Source organism: Aulonocara stuartgranti, assembly GCF_965226115.1.
Source record: "Aulonocara stuartgranti genome assembly, chromosome: 7".
NCBI classification, from domain to species: Eukaryota; Metazoa; Chordata; class Actinopteri; order Cichliformes; family Cichlidae; genus Aulonocara; species Aulonocara stuartgranti.
Window position 1 is genome coordinate 54000337 of NC_138945.1, and position 18587 is coordinate 54018923.

Consider the following 18587-nt stretch of genomic DNA (forward strand, 5'->3'; position numbering starts at 1 on the left):
CTTCTCTTTGAACAAGATAGAAATTTCGGAGTAACATGGCCTTACAAACCCAGCAGTGAGATCTTAAGAGATCCACAGCCTATGGCTCTTCAATGGGGTGTCACAGGGTCCCCGGGCAAAGAAATTGTAAATGTAAAATAATAAAATAAATATTCTTCTGTAGCAATAACAAAGTATAACATAAATTATTCTGTAGCAATTACACAAGAATATTCAGTAATGTCCCTGCCTACAATTAAACACATTCACTTACCGAAAATCGGGGCATCTGCTGTGGCAAACAGGTGCAAGCCTTTTACCACAAACTTAGTCACTGCTCGGTGACATTCGTCTATCCTGGCCTGAAAGGAGACGCTACCGGTAGACTGCAGCGAGAACTGCCAGCATCAGAGCCAGCCAGACTCTGTCTCTCTCATCATGGTCACCTAAATGCACAGCAATGGCAGGTTTTGTAATAAGGCAGATCGCGCTAACATAATATGCACTGTTAGTTGATTAGTTACCTGCCGCATTAACGGGAGAGGACGTGCAAACGTTACCGCTGCTGCTGGGTTGAGATTCACGAGTCCGGAGCGGAATTAAAAACACGACATTCATTTAAGGTTATCACGTGTTTTGTGAGCAAATGCTTTTGCATATTCGTAGTGTTTCCTCCCTTAAATGAAATATCTACTTTGCAAGTATTGCAAGTTGACGCTCCGCAACGTGGTGACGTCATTCGGGGTGACTGGAATCGATAAGGGAATTGTTTGCAAAAATGGCAAACAATTCCAAGGAATTGAAACAGTGGGAACCGGTTCTCAACAAGAACCGGTTTTCGATACCCATCCCTATTCACGGCATTTTTCATGGTAGTGTAACTTTGGTTAACTGTGTTTACCTGTGTCCCTGTCTAAGGGGGGGGGGGGGCTAAATAGAATACATAATATGATAAATATATCTATTTTACTCATAATGCAAATGCATATGTTACAGATTGATGAGTCTGCTTGGCTCTGAGTGATGTGAATCCTCACTTTTGTGATGTCTGCATTTATTTGTCATACATGGAGAGAAAACATTATAGTACACAAGCTATGCATGAACCCTTTAGTTGGACTTCAATCAAACTTCAAAGAAGCATGGACTGATGGTGTCTCTAAGTATAAGCTCCACTTCATGCTAGGGCTGTAGGTGCTGAGCTGCTTCACAAACCTTAAGTGTAAAATAGTGCATTCTCAGTTGGATTTTATTTGTTAAAAAAGTGTTTAACTATGTAACATTGCAACTTGTTTGAGTAAAAGAGGTAGAGGTTACTCTAAGTCACTGTACAGAAAATATTAACTGAGCAATGTGTTATTCTAATTAGAGAATCAAATTAGAGAAGAAGTTTAAAAATTTTGAGTGCACGCTGACAGTAATGGTTCTTAGAAAATCATGGTGAAAGTTGCAGGTTAGCCTTTATTAAAAAACAAAACACAAATTGTAGTCGGTGCATCTCCTATCATTTGAGAGCAGGCATTAATTTGGTACTGGTTCCAGACTGTTCAGTACTGGAGTATAAATAAGGGCCTTGACAAACTGTGCCGCAATTAGAATTAATGCAAAGTAAATTTATTCTAACATAGCTGATGTTCTTCTCCCAGTAATGAAGCTGCTGGTGTTGAGAGATCACATTTGATATTGCTTTGTGTTTACAGCCTGTGCTCTCAAGTCCAGGGCTGATGAGGCAGAATGTTCAAAATTGATTGCCACATTTATTAAATAATATGCATGCATTATCTGCCGTATACATGGGCATGAGCCAGTGGTGAGGAGAGTAACAGCAAGACCAATTGAATCAAACAGCAAATGTAGCAACAGATGTTATTGGTTTAAATCAGGTATTCATTAACGTATTAACATATTTTTATAGGGGATTTTCTTTAACTTTAGAGATCATGTGAATGACATGCAAATACATACATTTGGGGGTTTAAAAAAAAATTAGGCTTTGGCTAAGGGGTGTTTCTTAAAATATAACCAACCTATCAAGGCCAAGTTCAGTCCCTGCCTTCACTGCGGGATATCCATGGATGCAGATGGGAGCGAAGAGAGCCTCAGGCACCATCAGACCTGTTTACTTCAGGAGACCTGCACAGTAGCCACATAAGAGACAAAGATCACAACCGACTGTTTCGTGCCACCAAAAATGGACTGAGAGATTGAATGCTCCAGAGACAAAGGCAGCTACAGGGAACTCTTAATGAACTTTCTAATGGTTCATTGTTACAATCTTTAGTTTTATTTCCTTTAGATGGATCTTCTTGATCAAAGACTTTTACTTTTTTTTATGACCAGGGGGGTCATATTAGCTCAAACTGAAAACAGAGAGAGAGTTTGAACAATAATTATTTTTGTCCCAAATATTTTGGTTTCATAACCACTGGAAGCCAAAATTTATTGATGCACTCTTTGATATATCACAATATGTGAGACCAGGTTTTACAACAGATTTATACTGTTTAAAAAAAGATTTTGTGGTAACATCTTACAATAACAATGATGACTGGGACAATAAGCTTCCCTTACGTAATTGGGATGGAGTAGGTCATCCTATAAAAGAATATACTCCCCCCTCCGCTAGGTTATGTAATAACTGAATATTGGACAGGGAAACTCCAAATCCCAGAAATCATTAGGGCAAGTTCATTCCATGGTAACTGTCCTCAGATGATCTGACAGTAATCATCTGTTTGAGTCAGCACAATAATCCATTGATAGTAACCGAGGAGCTTTTCTGTTCTCAGACCAACTGTGTACAGATCTTGCCTGTGCTATAAAGAGTAAAGTATCCAGGGCCTGTGTTGGTGGTCTGTTTTGACTCAAGACAGGAATTTTTGGCCTTCTCGATTGTCCTTTGTGTATCACCAGCTATCAGTTTTGTTGCTTCCTTGCCCATCTTCTTTTCTCTGCCCTTTTGCCACACAACTGAATCTCATTTGCAATTTCATCTACATCAGAGCCAGCATTGGTCAAGAAAGGGAATAATTACTTTGAAGAAGTCTGAGTTTTAATGTACTTGGATGTTGAAGCTTTTCTTCATACCTTTGTCATTATAGATTATAGATTCTGGTTACCGGTTTGTGTTTGGTGGATATTGGGGAGTAGTCCCTCAAAGATTTCTGGTTTAACTCAACTGTGCGAACATGTTGTAGGAAAAAGAGCAGACAGGTGTGTGTGTGTGTGTGTGTGTGTGTGTGTGTGAGAGAGAGAGTCAGGTGTGCAGTGGCTCCACTCACATGAGTTTGACGTCATTGTTTAGCAGTGCTTAACTTTCAGGAAAACATGTCAGCACGGATTCAAGGAATTGGGCAATTTGGCGGCGGCTCTTAACTGGAACTGGTCCTTATTTTCCAACCCTTACCGCTGGATATTATAGACATATAGTTGGGATCCATGTCCCTCCACTTATCAACCTAAGAGTTTATCTGGTAGTGTCATCAGTGATGATAGCTCATTGGATGGGGAGGTGATAGAAAATTCCCTTATTTTCTTTGAACTTATAAATGCTGTTGGCTGCACGCGTCAATGAAACGGTGAGTCTGTAATTTTTTCCTCAATATCAACAGAAATATTGTAATCGCAAATTTTTTTTGAAATCACTTAGCTCTACCACTGATGATGGAATCATTAGTGTGCTGTAATTAATTGTAGTCAGGTATAGTTTTATTGAGCAGTTAAAAATGCTAAAGGAGCTAGCTATAAAACTGAGTGACTGCTAACAGGAAGCTACCATCCTAAGAAAATGGTTACAGGTAAGAGTACTGATAATGTGTAAATAGTATTAGTAAATCCAACTAGATCCATTTTAGTTCTGAATGTGTCAGGATTGTGTTGATTTATCAACAAAATTAAATGGAGTGTTTTTAAAGCAGTTAAAACTCAGAATTACTGAGTTTTTCGCCACTTTTTTTTTGTTTTATATCACAGAAAGCCAGTACTTAAAAGTAAGTGTATTATATTCCTTAGTTATTTTTTCCCCAAAAATAAATCTTTACAAGGGAGAAATTGACTAAATAGCTTCTCTGATAGAGATCAGCTAAAAAGGGAGCAGATCAGAAAACAGTAAGGCTTTTATCTGCTTTGTATGAATAGTTGGAACCAAACTGCAGGCGTTTACTGAACCCTGGATTAATGTACTCTGAAGGCAGTTTGCAGTTCAGCTATGGGTTATGTCAAAACACAAAAGCCAGTAGAGCTAGTCTCCCTGGAATAAACCTTGAATATCCAACTCGTAGTCAAACCATAAGTAGATCTGTCCACAGATCTTGTGAATGTTTCTGGGAGTTTGCTGGAGTGAATTATCTCATTACCATTAAGTAACTATCTGAGAGTGTTTGGGAAATACTGAACACTTAAAGACGAGAGACTGGAGCACTAGTCTGCATGAAGGAAAACCTTTTTGCCCTTTGTCTTCCCCAGAAATTGGATGTGGTCACACATAATCAGAGATACCATGATGCGGTAATGCAGTTACAAATTGTTGTCAGAATAATTTTCCACTTACTTTGTCCTTCAACAAGCAAATCAGCACATTTTTAATTTGTCTTTTTAGTCACTAAGAGGTGATAATGCATGTTAATAGTAAGACATGAAAGCGCCAGATGTCATTTTGATGTAAACTATTTCATCAATGAGTGGGCAAGATGAAGAGTGAGGCTCTGTGAGGTTATAATGCTCACTGTAAAATATAAAAAAAAATGTAAGAAGAAAGGAGCCACTATACTCTGACAGAAATGAGGGTCAGATAGTGGAATAGCTTTGAATCCCTCAAGGCCATCTGTGTGATGTACACAAGTGAGGAGAGAGAGGCTTTCTTTGATTCCTGACACAGTCTATCTCTTCTTATGTAAGTAATATAAATGGATTCTGAATCTGTCTCAAAATATGAGTTATTCCCATATTCAAGCATATTGTGTGTTGCCTGTGGCTTTTAAGTTGGCCTTTTGAGTCTTTTTTGCAAGGAAGTAGAATAAATAAAACTAGGACTGTGGATCAGGCTCTAAAGTTCAAAAACATTAACGTCTGCACAAATGTCAGTGAATGACAAGTCACTAGGGGATACCTGATACCTGAATTTGTATAAAGTTGTGTAATGGTGTAATGGTGCCGATTACATGACAACTTTGACCTGCCGATGCTACCAGAGAAAGTCGGTGCCGTTATTTTCAGTGTCGGCTCTTTCTTGACAGAGCTGTATGTGAGAACCAACTGATAAAATAGTCAGTGCTATAGTAAAAGGTCTAGTGAGTGAGCGGGAGTTATGTCTTCTGCTTCCTAATGTCACTCCTATAGCCTAAACCAGAGGATTTCCACCTGTTACTAAGTATGTAAAATGAACTAGGGCTGTGCGATATGACCAAAATCTCATATCCCGATATAAGACTTCTATCGTCCCGATAATGATATAAATCACCAAAATTTTACATTTTCTGTAAATTCTGTGAATCTCGGGCAGCTCGACTTGCGTGAAATGTTTCCAGCTGGGCGTCGTGTACCTGGAGTCAAGTGTTTTAACCGATGCATGAAACGAAACATTTTTAGACACACGTTGTAAAGGCCGCCGTTTCTTTGTATTTATTACACAGGGTGCTGCGGGGAAAAGCCTGTTCTAACCTTTGAGTCTAAGGTTTATTTTTTAGCACCTGACGGCTCTTTTTTGCTATTCATCGGTAAATATTCTGCATAATCTTTCACGTGATTCATTTTATTTTGAAAAGTCTCAACAGGATCTTGAGCTTTATTGTGAAAGGTTTATGTGGAACATAAACAAGCGGACACGCGGTGGTTTTACCGTCTTTGTTGCTAACACAACGCATAAAAACAGGCGCTTGTCCGTTGGTAGTGTGGTTATATTAAATATAAGAGAAAGAGAGAACTTTAAGAAATTAATGTAACCACTACAGTGACCATCAAAATGATGAAAAAATATTGCTGTAAACAGTTTATTTTGCGACACCACGAAACAAACGTTAGCAGAAAATGAAACGATAGATGTTTTTATATTGTCATCCGATATCGAACAGCGCTAAAATGAACTATGCTTTGTTCTGGATCTAATTCTCCATAAATGGTCTGGAGTTCATTTGCAAAAATGTCTCAGAATTAACACGTTTCAGGTTTGAATATCTCTGACAAATTATCTGCCAGTTCATTCAGGAGTCATCGTGATATTTCACTAACAAAAGAAAAATAGCACAATAAAGTTGTGACTGTGACATTCTTAGTCTGGAAAAAATTTCTGAATATCTGTTGTTCATCTTCTGGTAACTAATAGCAGTCGTCCTAAAGTGTGAACCATGCGACTGACATACACCGATTAGGGCTGAAGCAGTATCCTACTTTCAAATCTTTGCGTTCCACTGTTACAACCCCCGCTTCTGATTTTAGTCACCACTTTGCGGCTCCAAATTCAAAAAAAGACATGTAACTCTAGGCTTAGAAGATTTGAAGTCCAATAAGGGTCTAGGAAGCTTTATCTTAGTTGGCGAGAAAAAGACTGTCCTTACCTTTGTGGAAGCAGCAGTTTTCATCAGAGCAATGAGAAATCAATGCAGTAATATGTTTATGAAGATCTGTAAATGATTATTGGTGGTTATAAGAGATGGACATTTCATTGAGGGGAAAAACTACTCACTCTTGTTTCTAGAGTCTGTTTAGTGGAGGCTTTAATTTGTGTGCTGTCTGCTGTTGGCACTATATGGTGCTGTCGATATTCAAAATGTGGTGGTGAGGGGATTTGGAGGCTACTGAGCAACTGTATCTTCTGTTATTTGTGGAAAAAGAGAAGAAGAGCAGGCTGTAAGATCTGCTTTCTTATTTTGAGTAGCACATTTGTTCACAGTTGCTCCTTCACACCCACACATTGCTTTGTTCCTATGATACAATTATATTTTACAGAGCATCTTTTTAGTTGCTAACCAGAGATTTGTCCGGAGTTCACACCTTTTCCACAATATCTTCCTCCGTGTGTTTAGCAGCTTTTCGTTTCTACGGCACATGTTCTGTCACAAAGCCTGCAAATGAACTGAGAGGGTTTTGTTTGTTTCTAATATTGCTAGTCCCAGACTATGGGAGATTTGGTTCATTCTTGACTTCTGGTAGACTAATCTGGTCTTTCTCCTGACACACACCTGTTGTGTATTAAATTCACATGCCTATAAGTATTGTAAAAATATAATATCACAGTTTCATGAGCTCTTCTTGTGTTTTGGTCCATTGTTTCACTGTTAGGTGCCAAAATAATAAACTTGTATCTGTTTTCTTTATTTGTGCTTCCCAGCTTGCTTAATAATTGATTATTTTTACATGACCCTTCCTTCGTCTTTACTTTTCATACTTCTCTTATCTTGGTGTCCTGCTGAGTAACTGAGATTACATGTGAACTGTTAAATATTATATTTAATTTTAGCTGTTACAAAGTACCTAATTTATTCAGTCTTGTTTCAACTTTTGAGATTTAAAGAGCAAGTATTTCCACTTTAAGGTTTTTGGTTGTCACAAGAAGCCACTCATCAGGACATCATGCCTCCAATGCAGTTAATGGGATTCGGATCAAAGTCTCTTTAAAAATTCCTAAAATGTCACTTCCTACATCAAGGAGAATGACGGCAGAGACGTTGTCATCAAAGGTGTCTTCAGTCATGAAAGGTGCTTTCAATAATGAAGAAGCAATTGGTCCATTGGCAGTTGCTAAGCAACTGCATCGGCATTACACTTGTAAGTCAAGGAGCGCCTGTAGGGAGATCCAAAGGGAGAGACATGCAGGGACATTATTGCATGTGGGAGAAATGTGGGATTTACTAATGTATGCAGTGAAATGCGCTTCATTTACTGCTTTATTACAGATATTGATAGGGTCACGATAGTGGAGCAAATCAACAGTCGAGGGGCTTTAGAGCCATTGCTTAGGTTTTCCATCATTTACAGGGACATGATGCAAGGTCTGCTTTCTCTTTGTGGCTCAGTCGAGTCCACATGAAAGTTGAGCAAATGATTTGCCCGGTTACTTTTTCTGTGAGTGAGAAGTACACAACAGAAGTGGTCGTATTTCTGTACTGAATGAGAATAGGGCATAAGGGTAGAATAGCCTGAACAATATATTAACTAAACTATAATTTAACAACTTGTGGCTGTGCAGTAATCTAGTAATCATGTTACAGTAGCTGCACTGTAATTTGGCACACTGGGACCATCATCATACACCAACAGTTTAACTTTGCTACTTGGAAAGTAGAAAAGTTGTTTTGTTTTTTTCAGGGGGGGTGTAAGTAATCTAATTGTGTATTTCCCCAGAAAATATAATTAAGCCTGAGGCAAATGTCTCACTGCAATTATTCTGAGTGGGCACCAGTTCCTTTAAGCATAAAAAGCAAATGTGTGAAAGCACTAATGGATTTTTGCATCAGACTTTACAACTGGCAAAAAGGAAAGATTTGAAAGAGAACTGAGGAAAAAATATTCCTCTGTTCTCGTGAAGTGTTGTGATTATCGGTGTGTGGAACGGCTGGAATTAAAGCCTGCATACTTCTTTTGCTTCAAGTTCCAGCCATTGTATACAGGGTTTGGGGAGGCCCTTTTATCAGAAAGATTACCCCTCTCCATTGTGAAAATAGATTTACCTGCACTGATTACTTTCCATTCCCCGTTCTTTCTTTCTTGCGCCTCCTCCTGTTGATTGTTACAGAAAAAGGGGAAAGTCTTGTACTTCGCTCACTGTGTGGGGGAAAAAATGGACAACAGAAGCCTGTAAACATGCTGTGTAACCTTTACTGACCTTTGCAATCCTATTCTGTGTGTGCATACCAATACAAGGGATTGCTGCCATGCCCTACTACACATATCTGACACAGGAATGCACTTAGACCAACACCTTAGCATATAACTGTTCTGGGTATGCCACACAAAACTAAATATCAGAATTATATGAATTGACAAAATACAAAGGAATACGAATTGCATGTAATGAATCAAGACAAGTTAAAGTGATTACATGTGTGATTTGCCGTGTTGCTTTTTTTTATTTTATTTCATTTTTGAGATGATGGAAAGGAAAGTAAAACTGAATAAAAAGTATTATTTTTAAGATGACAATTTGGGAAGCGGAACAAAAATTTCTCATGGTAGAAATGTGGAAAAACTGATTCTTTAGTCACACACTGCAGCTACTGGTAAATTAAAGTTTTCTCCTTTGCCTAAAATATATATTAGATACATTTATTGCTATTATGTGTCTGTCTAAGACACAAGTTGTTTACAAAACTACAAAGCTTCATAAATTAAAAGGTTGGTATGCTTCCTGATTTGTGTCATACAGTTGTTCTATATTTTATTGCTGAGGTGTGTTGAAGTGCTTTGGCATGTGTGAGTGTTAACAATGTGTTTGTACGTTGTAAGTGGTTCTGTGCAGCTTAGCTTGCCAGTGTGACCTTGAAAAAACCAACTGTAGTAGTTTTATAACTCAGATTCTGCCTTGTCAGCTTAACTGTGATGATATACTTCCCAGTGGGTGGAAAGCTGAATACTTTGAGCTGTCTCCTGTTGGTACAAATTGTTTTCCTTTCCTGTGGACAAGGCTCTCTGTTAAAGATTCTGTCTTTGTAATTGCTCTCATCGGACTTCTCCAGAGAGCTGCCCTGTAGAGAAGCCATCAATTTTCGGACGGGCCGTTCCATCGTGTACATGTGTGCATATCTCTTTGCTTCCAGTTTAATCACTGTGGAGGTTACGTTATTGAGTCCGTGATGATGACTTTTGATTTGCCTACTGGTTGCCCATCGAGTCTGCAGCCACTTCTCATTAATGCTGATCAATAGGACTGCTGCAGTGTAACCTCCTGTCACAGTCCATAGCCAGCAAGGGCAAGAAATGAATTACATGTTTGTTTGTTTTTTGCCACTGGCATTTACATCCACTCTTGTGGACAGTAAGTGACGTCTGCAAGATAATTAACACATGTATGTGTGCAGGGGCGTCGTGGGGGAAGTGGTGACTTTAACTACCAAGGGTTAATTTCAGCTGAAGTGGAGTTGCAATGAAGAGTTTGATTGTGTTTGATTTTTTTGTTTTGTTATTTCTACACAATTAGCAATAACTAAACTGCCTGAATAAATTGAGACAAAAAAAAAGCTTTCATTCCACTTTCACCTGTTACAAATTACAGATTGACCCCCACTTGACTCTCCTTTACACCATAGCTAATTTATTCTATCTAGGTGACTGCTAATGCGCACCGTGTCCAAAAAGAAACTAAAGAGAGGAGACTGTTAACATTTAAAAAAAAAAAAAAAAAAAAAAGCACGTGTTAAACATTGAGCCACTGCCAGATGTAACAATATAGTTCTCAAAATGGACCAGCACAACTTAATACCATAATTTTATGTAATACTTAATCATCTAGTATCTGCAAGAATATCAGACCGACATATATGACATCTTTTGTGTTTTATGAGCTCAAAGGAACACTAACACGAAATCTCCATTTTATGTCCTATTTATAAAACTAATTCAATCCAGTGCTTTTTAAAATACTGTTATTCTGCCTACTCCCACCAAGAGCTGTAATTTTACTGTTATAGCTTCATAAACATATATTTTTGGAGATTTAATTGAACTTTCACATTTATTAATTATAGGTCGATTGCCTTGACCTGTGGCCTGTGACTTGCTTTAGTGCCAAAAACATTGAAAACTGTATTGGGCTATAAAGCAGGTTAATATATTAACCTGTATCAATCCTGTATGCTTTACTCTGTGATGAAGCATACATGCAGTGACGATGTGATAAAGACTACAGTATATCCAGATATTAAGGTTGAATTCTAAGGACGCATCATAGGTTGTTCATATACCGTATATGAACAGTTCATTGGGGGCTACCCTAATGAACCCTACAGATTACTGCATACAGTGGTTGGCTTAATTAATTAAAATGTAAAAAAAATAAAAATAAAACAAGGAGAAAGAAAGGGGGTTCACATAGACTGCTTATGTGCAGGGCCCAGAGTTCTGTGCTACGCCCCTGTGTGCGCGCGTGTGAGTCTATATGTGTGTCACTATTAGATGCTGTGATTCTCTAAGCAGCCACCTGCGTCTGTTGGGCTCTCAGCAGATACAGGGGGCAGCTGGCTCCTGCTTCCAGTCTGACTTAAGAGGAAGGTTTTATGGCTTGCCTGTATTTGTTACACCCGGATTACGTAATTGTGTTGCATAAGTCACATCCTCAAGGGAATTATTTGTAGATTGGTTGATGCCTATTCCTGCCCCATGTGATAGCGATGTCGTCTTCAGACAGAGGCGTAAAATGATGACGGGAGAACTCCACTGATGTTTATTATATAAATGGTCTAGGGAAAAACAAAATTAAATCCATCCTCTTTCATTCCTCTTTCAGTCCTACTTATTAAGTAGTAATTCATATTATTTTATCTCCTCTAACGACACCATCCATGTGTCTCCTTTTTTATTTTCGTGTCAGGTGTGCACCATGGCATCTAAACCTCCTGCTCCTCTAATGAAGAAGCACAGTCAGACGGACTTGATAAGCCGTCTGAAGAGCCGGAAGATCCTTGGAGTCGGTGGCGAGGACGACGATGGCGAAGTGCACCGCTCAAAGGTCAGATTACATCATATAAACATATTCCAGCGAGTTTGACTCAATCTAAGCGCTAATGTACAGTCAAATGGCTTGTGCATTAGTGCAACAAGCAGTTTGGTTAGAAATGAGTGCATTAGTTAACTATCACCAGTTAAACTACTGGAAAAGCAAAATGACTTTCCACCACAAATGTGTTTACTAGCCCTGAGAAGAGCTATGGATTCTTTTTAAAAGCCACAGTGGGCTGCTAATTGGCTCATCACTCTCTTCGTGTCCCATTGTCTGCATTTGCTCTTTATGGATCAGTAAATCTAGATCACGTAATCCAACAAGCTCTGGCAGCTCCACTGAGATGTGGCTTGGTCCCTTGAGAGACTTCCTGCCTCTTGCATCTCATATGTATTCTCTTTCTGCCTCCCATGCATTAGCACATCAGTATAGACGGTGCATACCAAAACACAACAGCACACAATCAGATATATGTTAGGAGACAGAGTATCATATTTGAATATCAAGTTCCACAGTTGCACACTGACAATAATTTATTCCATTTCACTGAGCTCAGATTTCAAGATTTCAGATTATTATTATACATTTTTGTCATTATCAGACCTCATTACAGTGAGCATAGGCATAGCAGATTGTTCCTCACTGAAATATTCATTAACATGCAAGTGTGAAAAAGGGACAGAACAGAAGGGAGCAGGCATACGGTGGTGGCTGATAGTTCGTGATGTGATGTCAGCCCCCTTTTTCTCAGCTCTCCTGAGTGTTTGTTTTCTCTCTCAATGTTTTAGCACGGAGCCTAACCCTGACATCTGCCACTCAGAAACCTTTCCAGGACGGTATGATAAAGACAGAAACGAATGTGGCAGTTGCTCCTCTCTCTTGAGTCTTGGGGTTGCATATTCACTGTAATGGCTGAACCAACAACAGGGTATACAAACCACAGTAAAACAACAGTTTGGTTAATGGAATCTACTGTACGTGCTGTTTTGAAAAAATGTGTTTCCCTGTTTAACTTCGACATTGAACTAAATTAGAATTTAATTGTTACTGTGACAGTATAATTGTTCACTTATTCTACTCCATTGTGCTTACTCTTGTTGTTCCATTTATCCTTGCCATACATAGTTTTTTTTTTTTATATATAGAGGAAACAGTTGACTCCATCCCGGTGGTTTAAGTAAACAATGGAAGGAAGTGCTCCTGCACTCTGTTCACTGTGCCTTCCTGCTTCTTCTACTACTTAGAGATAAGAATACTCTTCCTCTTTAAGGGACAGAAAGACAGTAGTGCATTACTGCAATGCTTTATCTAGGTGCTACTGTGCAAAAAGATAATGCCTCACCTGGCTGCACCATTACTGACAGCTTGTTTAATTCAGTGATCCTGTATTTAAGTGGTAATGGGATGTTGCAACTGACAGATACTGATATTTCAGAGCACTGCTACTCTAGTTGGTATTAGCTGAATATTTTTCATCCTCTATGGCTGAAAAGCTGCTCATTGTTTACTAAATAGCTGAAGGAGTGATTGATGACAACTCAAGGCCACAACAGCTGCACTATAGCTTCTCTCTGCACAAACAACATTGTGTATTTCTTTTCCTGTTTCTCCCTCTTTCCACTCAACTGCCTTCTGCAATATTCTGCCCTAAGCCACCATGGTACCATCAATTGATGCTCAGTTTTCAGAGTATGAATATTTCTCATGCCAGTCATGAATATTTATGTGTTCTTGTCAAAAACGGCCCCTAAAACCAAAGGCACAGGAAGGGTGATTCACCTGGTTATGTGACCACAGCTGGCACAGATGGATTCGTGTACAGGTGCTTCAGTTGCACTGCAATGAGGGATGTACATGTCTACCCCTAAATTAAAGACTGCAGCAGACATTGGGAATTTAAGAATCTTAAAAAGAAAAATCCCCTTCCCCCATCTTACTTCAAGCACATGAAGTCTTTGTTTTCCTTTCTGCTGCTTTTGAACACGGGTTCTCTAAAGCTACTTAACAAGTTCAGGGCCATCAGTCCTTCTGTTTGTGTATACATCAAAGATTGATGCAAATGCACACACATGAATCACTACCCTTATATATTTTGTTTAAACGTGGTGTGTTTTTTATCTGCATCTAAAGTCATTGCCATGATGAGGTTATTTTTATATGCCAAATTACTGTGTATTACAAATAAATGTCTGGTTGCAAATTACATATTTAACTTAGGAAACTCTTCAAACAAACACAACAGGTATAGTTTTTTGACAGAAGTGCTCAAAATGGTGACATTTGAAATTCACGTCATGATGTGAATTTCACAGAAAGTCAACAGACACGTTTATAGTTGCATCTCGGCCCCGAGGGCAAAAAGGAAAAGTCATGTTTAATGATATCCTGGAAAAAGCTCTCTCCAGCTGCAGTGAAATTGGGTCTTGCTGATATTGTTATATTACATAATAAGTATGATGTAATGCATCAACTCTTTGAAATACACTTTCTTTTGAAAATGGTCCAGATATTGCACTTATTACCATGCACCTTGTGGGAGATGGCAGAAGGTAAAAGCCAGTGAAAACCCATTTTTTGATATGACATCGATCATTGTTTCGTTCACATTAAGTTTTCACAGGCTTATCAAACAGAAAGCTATTCCGTGTTCCTTGTAAACACTCGTAGCCAGAAAATGATTCATCTTCTCTTCTTTAGAGCTCTTTTGCTTCTGTGTATTTTTAGTTCTGTGTGATGCTACATCTGGCTCCAGCACCGGAACCCTTTGAGGGAAGAGAATGTTTTATGATGAAGGGAAATCATTCATGTTAAGGATATGATGGAACCTGAAGGGTTTTAGATGAAGGAATTCAACTTCACAGCCAGCCAACAGTTGTAATTTCTCTGTGGGTTCCTGTCCGTTCAGGCAGAAAACTTGGTTTGTTTATTAATTTATTTTCACTCTCTGTGGTTATCTGGGACAGTTTGTTTTCCTTCCTGCTCATGAGCCTGACCCTGAATCTGTTAACAACATTTCTGGGCTTGTTTCTCCTGTTTATTCTTACAGGAAAAAAATTACTACGAATCCACATTCTGTAAACACATAACACTAATGTAGTGCATTGAAAAGCAATTACCTTGGTTTGTAAAAGCACAAATTATTTATTTCAATCTAACCAACAGTCTGAACAATGCAGTATAGAATTACAATGAATCCTGAAAGAAATACATGTTTTCACTTTTTTCTTTGATTAAATTTGAACTATTAGCTTCCTTTCATATTTTTTCATATAGTTACTGTTCCAAAGGTGTATGCTAATATTAAATGTGGTCAGGCCTTCAGATAATAAGGTCAGCATATGTGCAAGTAATCCCTCTGAGCCATGAGATGAGGCTTCAGCCTGCTGTAAATGCTTTCAGATGTGTTTTTTATGCTCTAAGATTTTTGTGATCTCTTTATGATAAAAATGATCTTGTGAGGCACATACGAGCAGAAGCACATACAACACCCCATCAGAAGAAGGGGTGGGTGAACAGAGATGTTGCCGTATAGATAAATAGGCCTTCTTAAAACAGCACTACAGCAATTTAAAATAAATGAAGTCGGACATGAGCATAATGGGTCCCTTTTAAGTGATTAATTGATTGTCAGATGTGTGTAGCATGCTAATGAATTAGTTTTAAATTCCAATAACTCTTGGGTCCTTTGAGTTTGAAAATATAGTTGCTGCTTATTAGGATTCCAGGGTCTACTCTCATCTGTAATAAGAGATGCTTATCCTATCAGATATTGTATATCTTCTGAATATTGCTGTGTGATAAGATCAGTTTGCATGGCATTTCATGAAATATTTACTGCTATCTGTCCTTGTAGTCGGCTTGAATGAACACTTGGTCATTAAGAAATGGCACGTCACACTTAGTTTTCAGTTTGTCAGACATTTTTCCCACTAACGATTTCAGGCTTCCAGGATTATAAATTGATTATTATGTGCTGCTACTGTTGCCAGCAGTCATTTGTTGCAGATGATGCTTTTCTTGTGGCATTGACATGGTAGTCAGTTATTCGTCTAGAATTCCCTAAAAGATATTATGACATACAGTGAGTCTTAAGGAGGCGATTAAAAAGGCGAGAACATTTACAGTCTCTAATTAACATTAAGAGATGCTTCTCTAACACTCAGCCGCTCTGTTCCTTTCTCTTGAACACTCTGTTTTGTGTGCTTCTCTCCATTAACTACTTTAAATACACCTCCAGAGTACTCTTTCTTCCTGGTTATGTGGGGTTTTGCTGAAGGTGATCATAACATGTATTTGTTATGATGACATGATTGTGATTGCATTTACCTTCTCATCACTCATTTCCTGTTTCTTTTGTCTTGCCTGGTTTGCTGATAGATCAGTCAGATGCTCGGAAATGAGATGAAGTTTGCAGTGCGAGAGCCTTTCGGGCTGAGGTGAGATTTCAGCTGCTCAGTTACTCAACATCACAACAGTCACAGTTAACACAGCAGACTGTGTAAGGTCATCCGTGCATCATTGCTAGTCTTGCAAAGTCTACAATCTGTAATTTTCACAGGATGGGTGTAGCATTTCATATTTCTCTCTTTTTAGGGTGTGGATACTCATCTCTGCAGTGGGTTTCACAGCTATGGCTCTGATGGTAAGATGTTTTGCACTGATAAATTTCAAAGTCTTTTCATTTTCAAATGTAAGGCAGAAAGAAATGTATCTTTTTAGAAGTGTGAAAACCACGTTATGCAAACGCAGCGCTGAGTTACTGTAGGTTCTGTTCCAAGATATCAGTGAGGGACATCTGGGGAAACAGCTCCGCCTTTGTTAACCTCACCATCTACATTCACATTATCCTCCAGGGCATTCCCTGTGATACTAGCTCAAAAATAGGGAGACTTTGGGAAGCACACAGTGCTGTTTTGCTGATATGACAAAGCTATGTTGTGCTTTTTCCTTTTTTTACCCTACACAGGCTCTGGTGTTTCCCAACCAACTATATGAGGTCGTTTTTGAGGAGGAGCTCTCCACTACTAACATCTCTGTTCGCCTTTACGGAGGAGCATTGCTCAGTAAGTCCAAAGTTTTATGAAAGCTGTGCAGCTAATTCATTCATAAAGGTATTTATGCTACTGAGTGTGAATATACTTGCATGAACAAGTGCATTGACCGTGCAGCACTGATGCAGACACGATGCTTTAATATTTATTTATTTACATGCTAAAAATATACACTGCCTCACTGCACTGCCTCTTGTGTTTACAGCTTCTAATGTATTCATTTTGAGTCAAACACTTCAAGCACTCATTCAGATACTGTAGAAAGAGCTCTCTTCTTGCATTCAGATACTGTATAAAGGGATCTCTTCTTCCTCCAAAATCCTTCCTTCAGGCTGCAAATGGTGGCTCTATAATTCAAGTTCTGTTTCTCTATGAGGTAAAAGACTAGTTCTCCAGAACGGCCACAGTCACCTCCTTTTTGCAGCTTTATATATAAGATTTGGATCCAGTTGGTACACGGTGGCAGAACAGTAAGTTTGTGTGTGCGAATGAGGTGCCCTGGAACTAAAAGAGGAGGCAGTGTATTACTCTACATTCATATTTTGCAGTTTTCTCTTTTGCAGTGACTTAAAAATGTTTGTTTTTTTTAATGTCACTTCATCAACGAGACAAAGTGCCATTTTTGCTCAGCTCCCACCTCACGCATAGCATACAACGTGTCTGAGATGCGAGCAATTATTTTAATGGGTTTTGACTTGAGACAGAGCTGTCAGTCGGGTGATCACAGGGTTTGTAATGGGAGATGGGAGAATATGCAAAGAACAGACAGAGAGAGTGAGAAGGCTTAATGTTTAAGTACAATTTGTGAGGTTGTCATTTTAATTTAGTTTACTAAATCAGTCAAAATGCTAGCACCTAAACTTCATATAGGCATTCAATAACATGAATACTAAGGGAAAGACTTAATACTATGTTTTATGCATATCTTGATAAATCAAAAATGTAAAATCTGAACAAATCCCAGCTAAACCACTACAAGAACACATGAATGAACCAGCTTGACCTTCTTCATTATAAATGTCATTCACACTGTGGGGATTAGCAAAAGAGGGTGATGGCCTATCAGACTAGGTGCAGTAAGGGGGCGGATGATGGGGTCTCATCTGCTGCACAGATGGAACCAGGCAGGGAGAGGATACAGTCCATCAGCCCTCCCACCTTTCAGCCTACCCCTTCTTGTTTCCATAGCCTCACTGTTCTCTGCAGGTGGGAGTGAAATTCAGGAAAATGAACAGGAAGAAGAGCAGGCACTGAAATGATTGCACGCAAGCCCGTCATCACAGACAGAGAGTCAGAGCTGAATCAACAGGTCCCGTTAGCAACATGTGCACATGGTGTCAAGATTCTTGTAGTTTTATTAGTGGAAATTCTCTCGGACATGTAGGAGTCTTCCTTCCCGAGCTTGCTCTTATTTTCTGTTTTCATTCCCATGCCCCTGAACCTATAAATTCCCTATTTTTGCATTCTTTTCCAGGCCTGTCCCTCATCATGTGGAACGGACTCTACACAGCAGAAAAGGTCATCATCCAGTGGACTCTACTCAGTGAGGCTTGCTACTTTGCTGTGCAGTTTTTAGGTGAGTTTTCCAACACAGATTACAAGTTATCTTCATCTTGTTTTGTTTCATCCTTTTCTGCCTCATGCAGAAAAAGGATGGCTACTTTTGTCCATGTGGGAGTGTTTGCAGAAAGAAAAATGTGCAGGTAGTGCCCTCTTGTGTTCAGTGTGAGGTGTCACATCCTTGTATTTCAAATTTAGACACATTTTTATTTAAATCTTAAAACAGTACTTTTAAGCTCTTATGTACAATGAAGCATTGTGTGTATGGGTATAAATGGTGCTGTTTTTGTGTGTGTGTTTTTTCATAGTTGGCATAAGTGTCAATTTTCATGTTGCTCTCTTTCATAGCT

The 18587-nt window shown here is 38.8% G+C and overlaps 1 protein-coding gene across 1 annotated transcript in view; it reads left to right on the forward strand.

Moving 5' to 3' along the window:
* Positions 1 to 18587, forward strand: part of tp53i11b (tumor protein p53 inducible protein 11b) — a 44985-nt gene that overhangs the window by 23792 nt on the left and 2606 nt on the right. Inside the window, exons 2-6 of the mRNA XM_082541744.1 lie at positions 11498 to 11635; positions 16004 to 16062; positions 16220 to 16268; positions 16593 to 16689; positions 18152 to 18253. Coding sequence (XP_082397870.1) covers positions 11507 to 11635; positions 16004 to 16062; positions 16220 to 16268; positions 16593 to 16689; positions 18152 to 18253 — 436 coding nt within the window. The 5' untranslated portion in view covers positions 11498 to 11506. The remainder of the gene's footprint in view (positions 1 to 11497; positions 11636 to 16003; positions 16063 to 16219; positions 16269 to 16592; positions 16690 to 18151; positions 18254 to 18587) is intronic.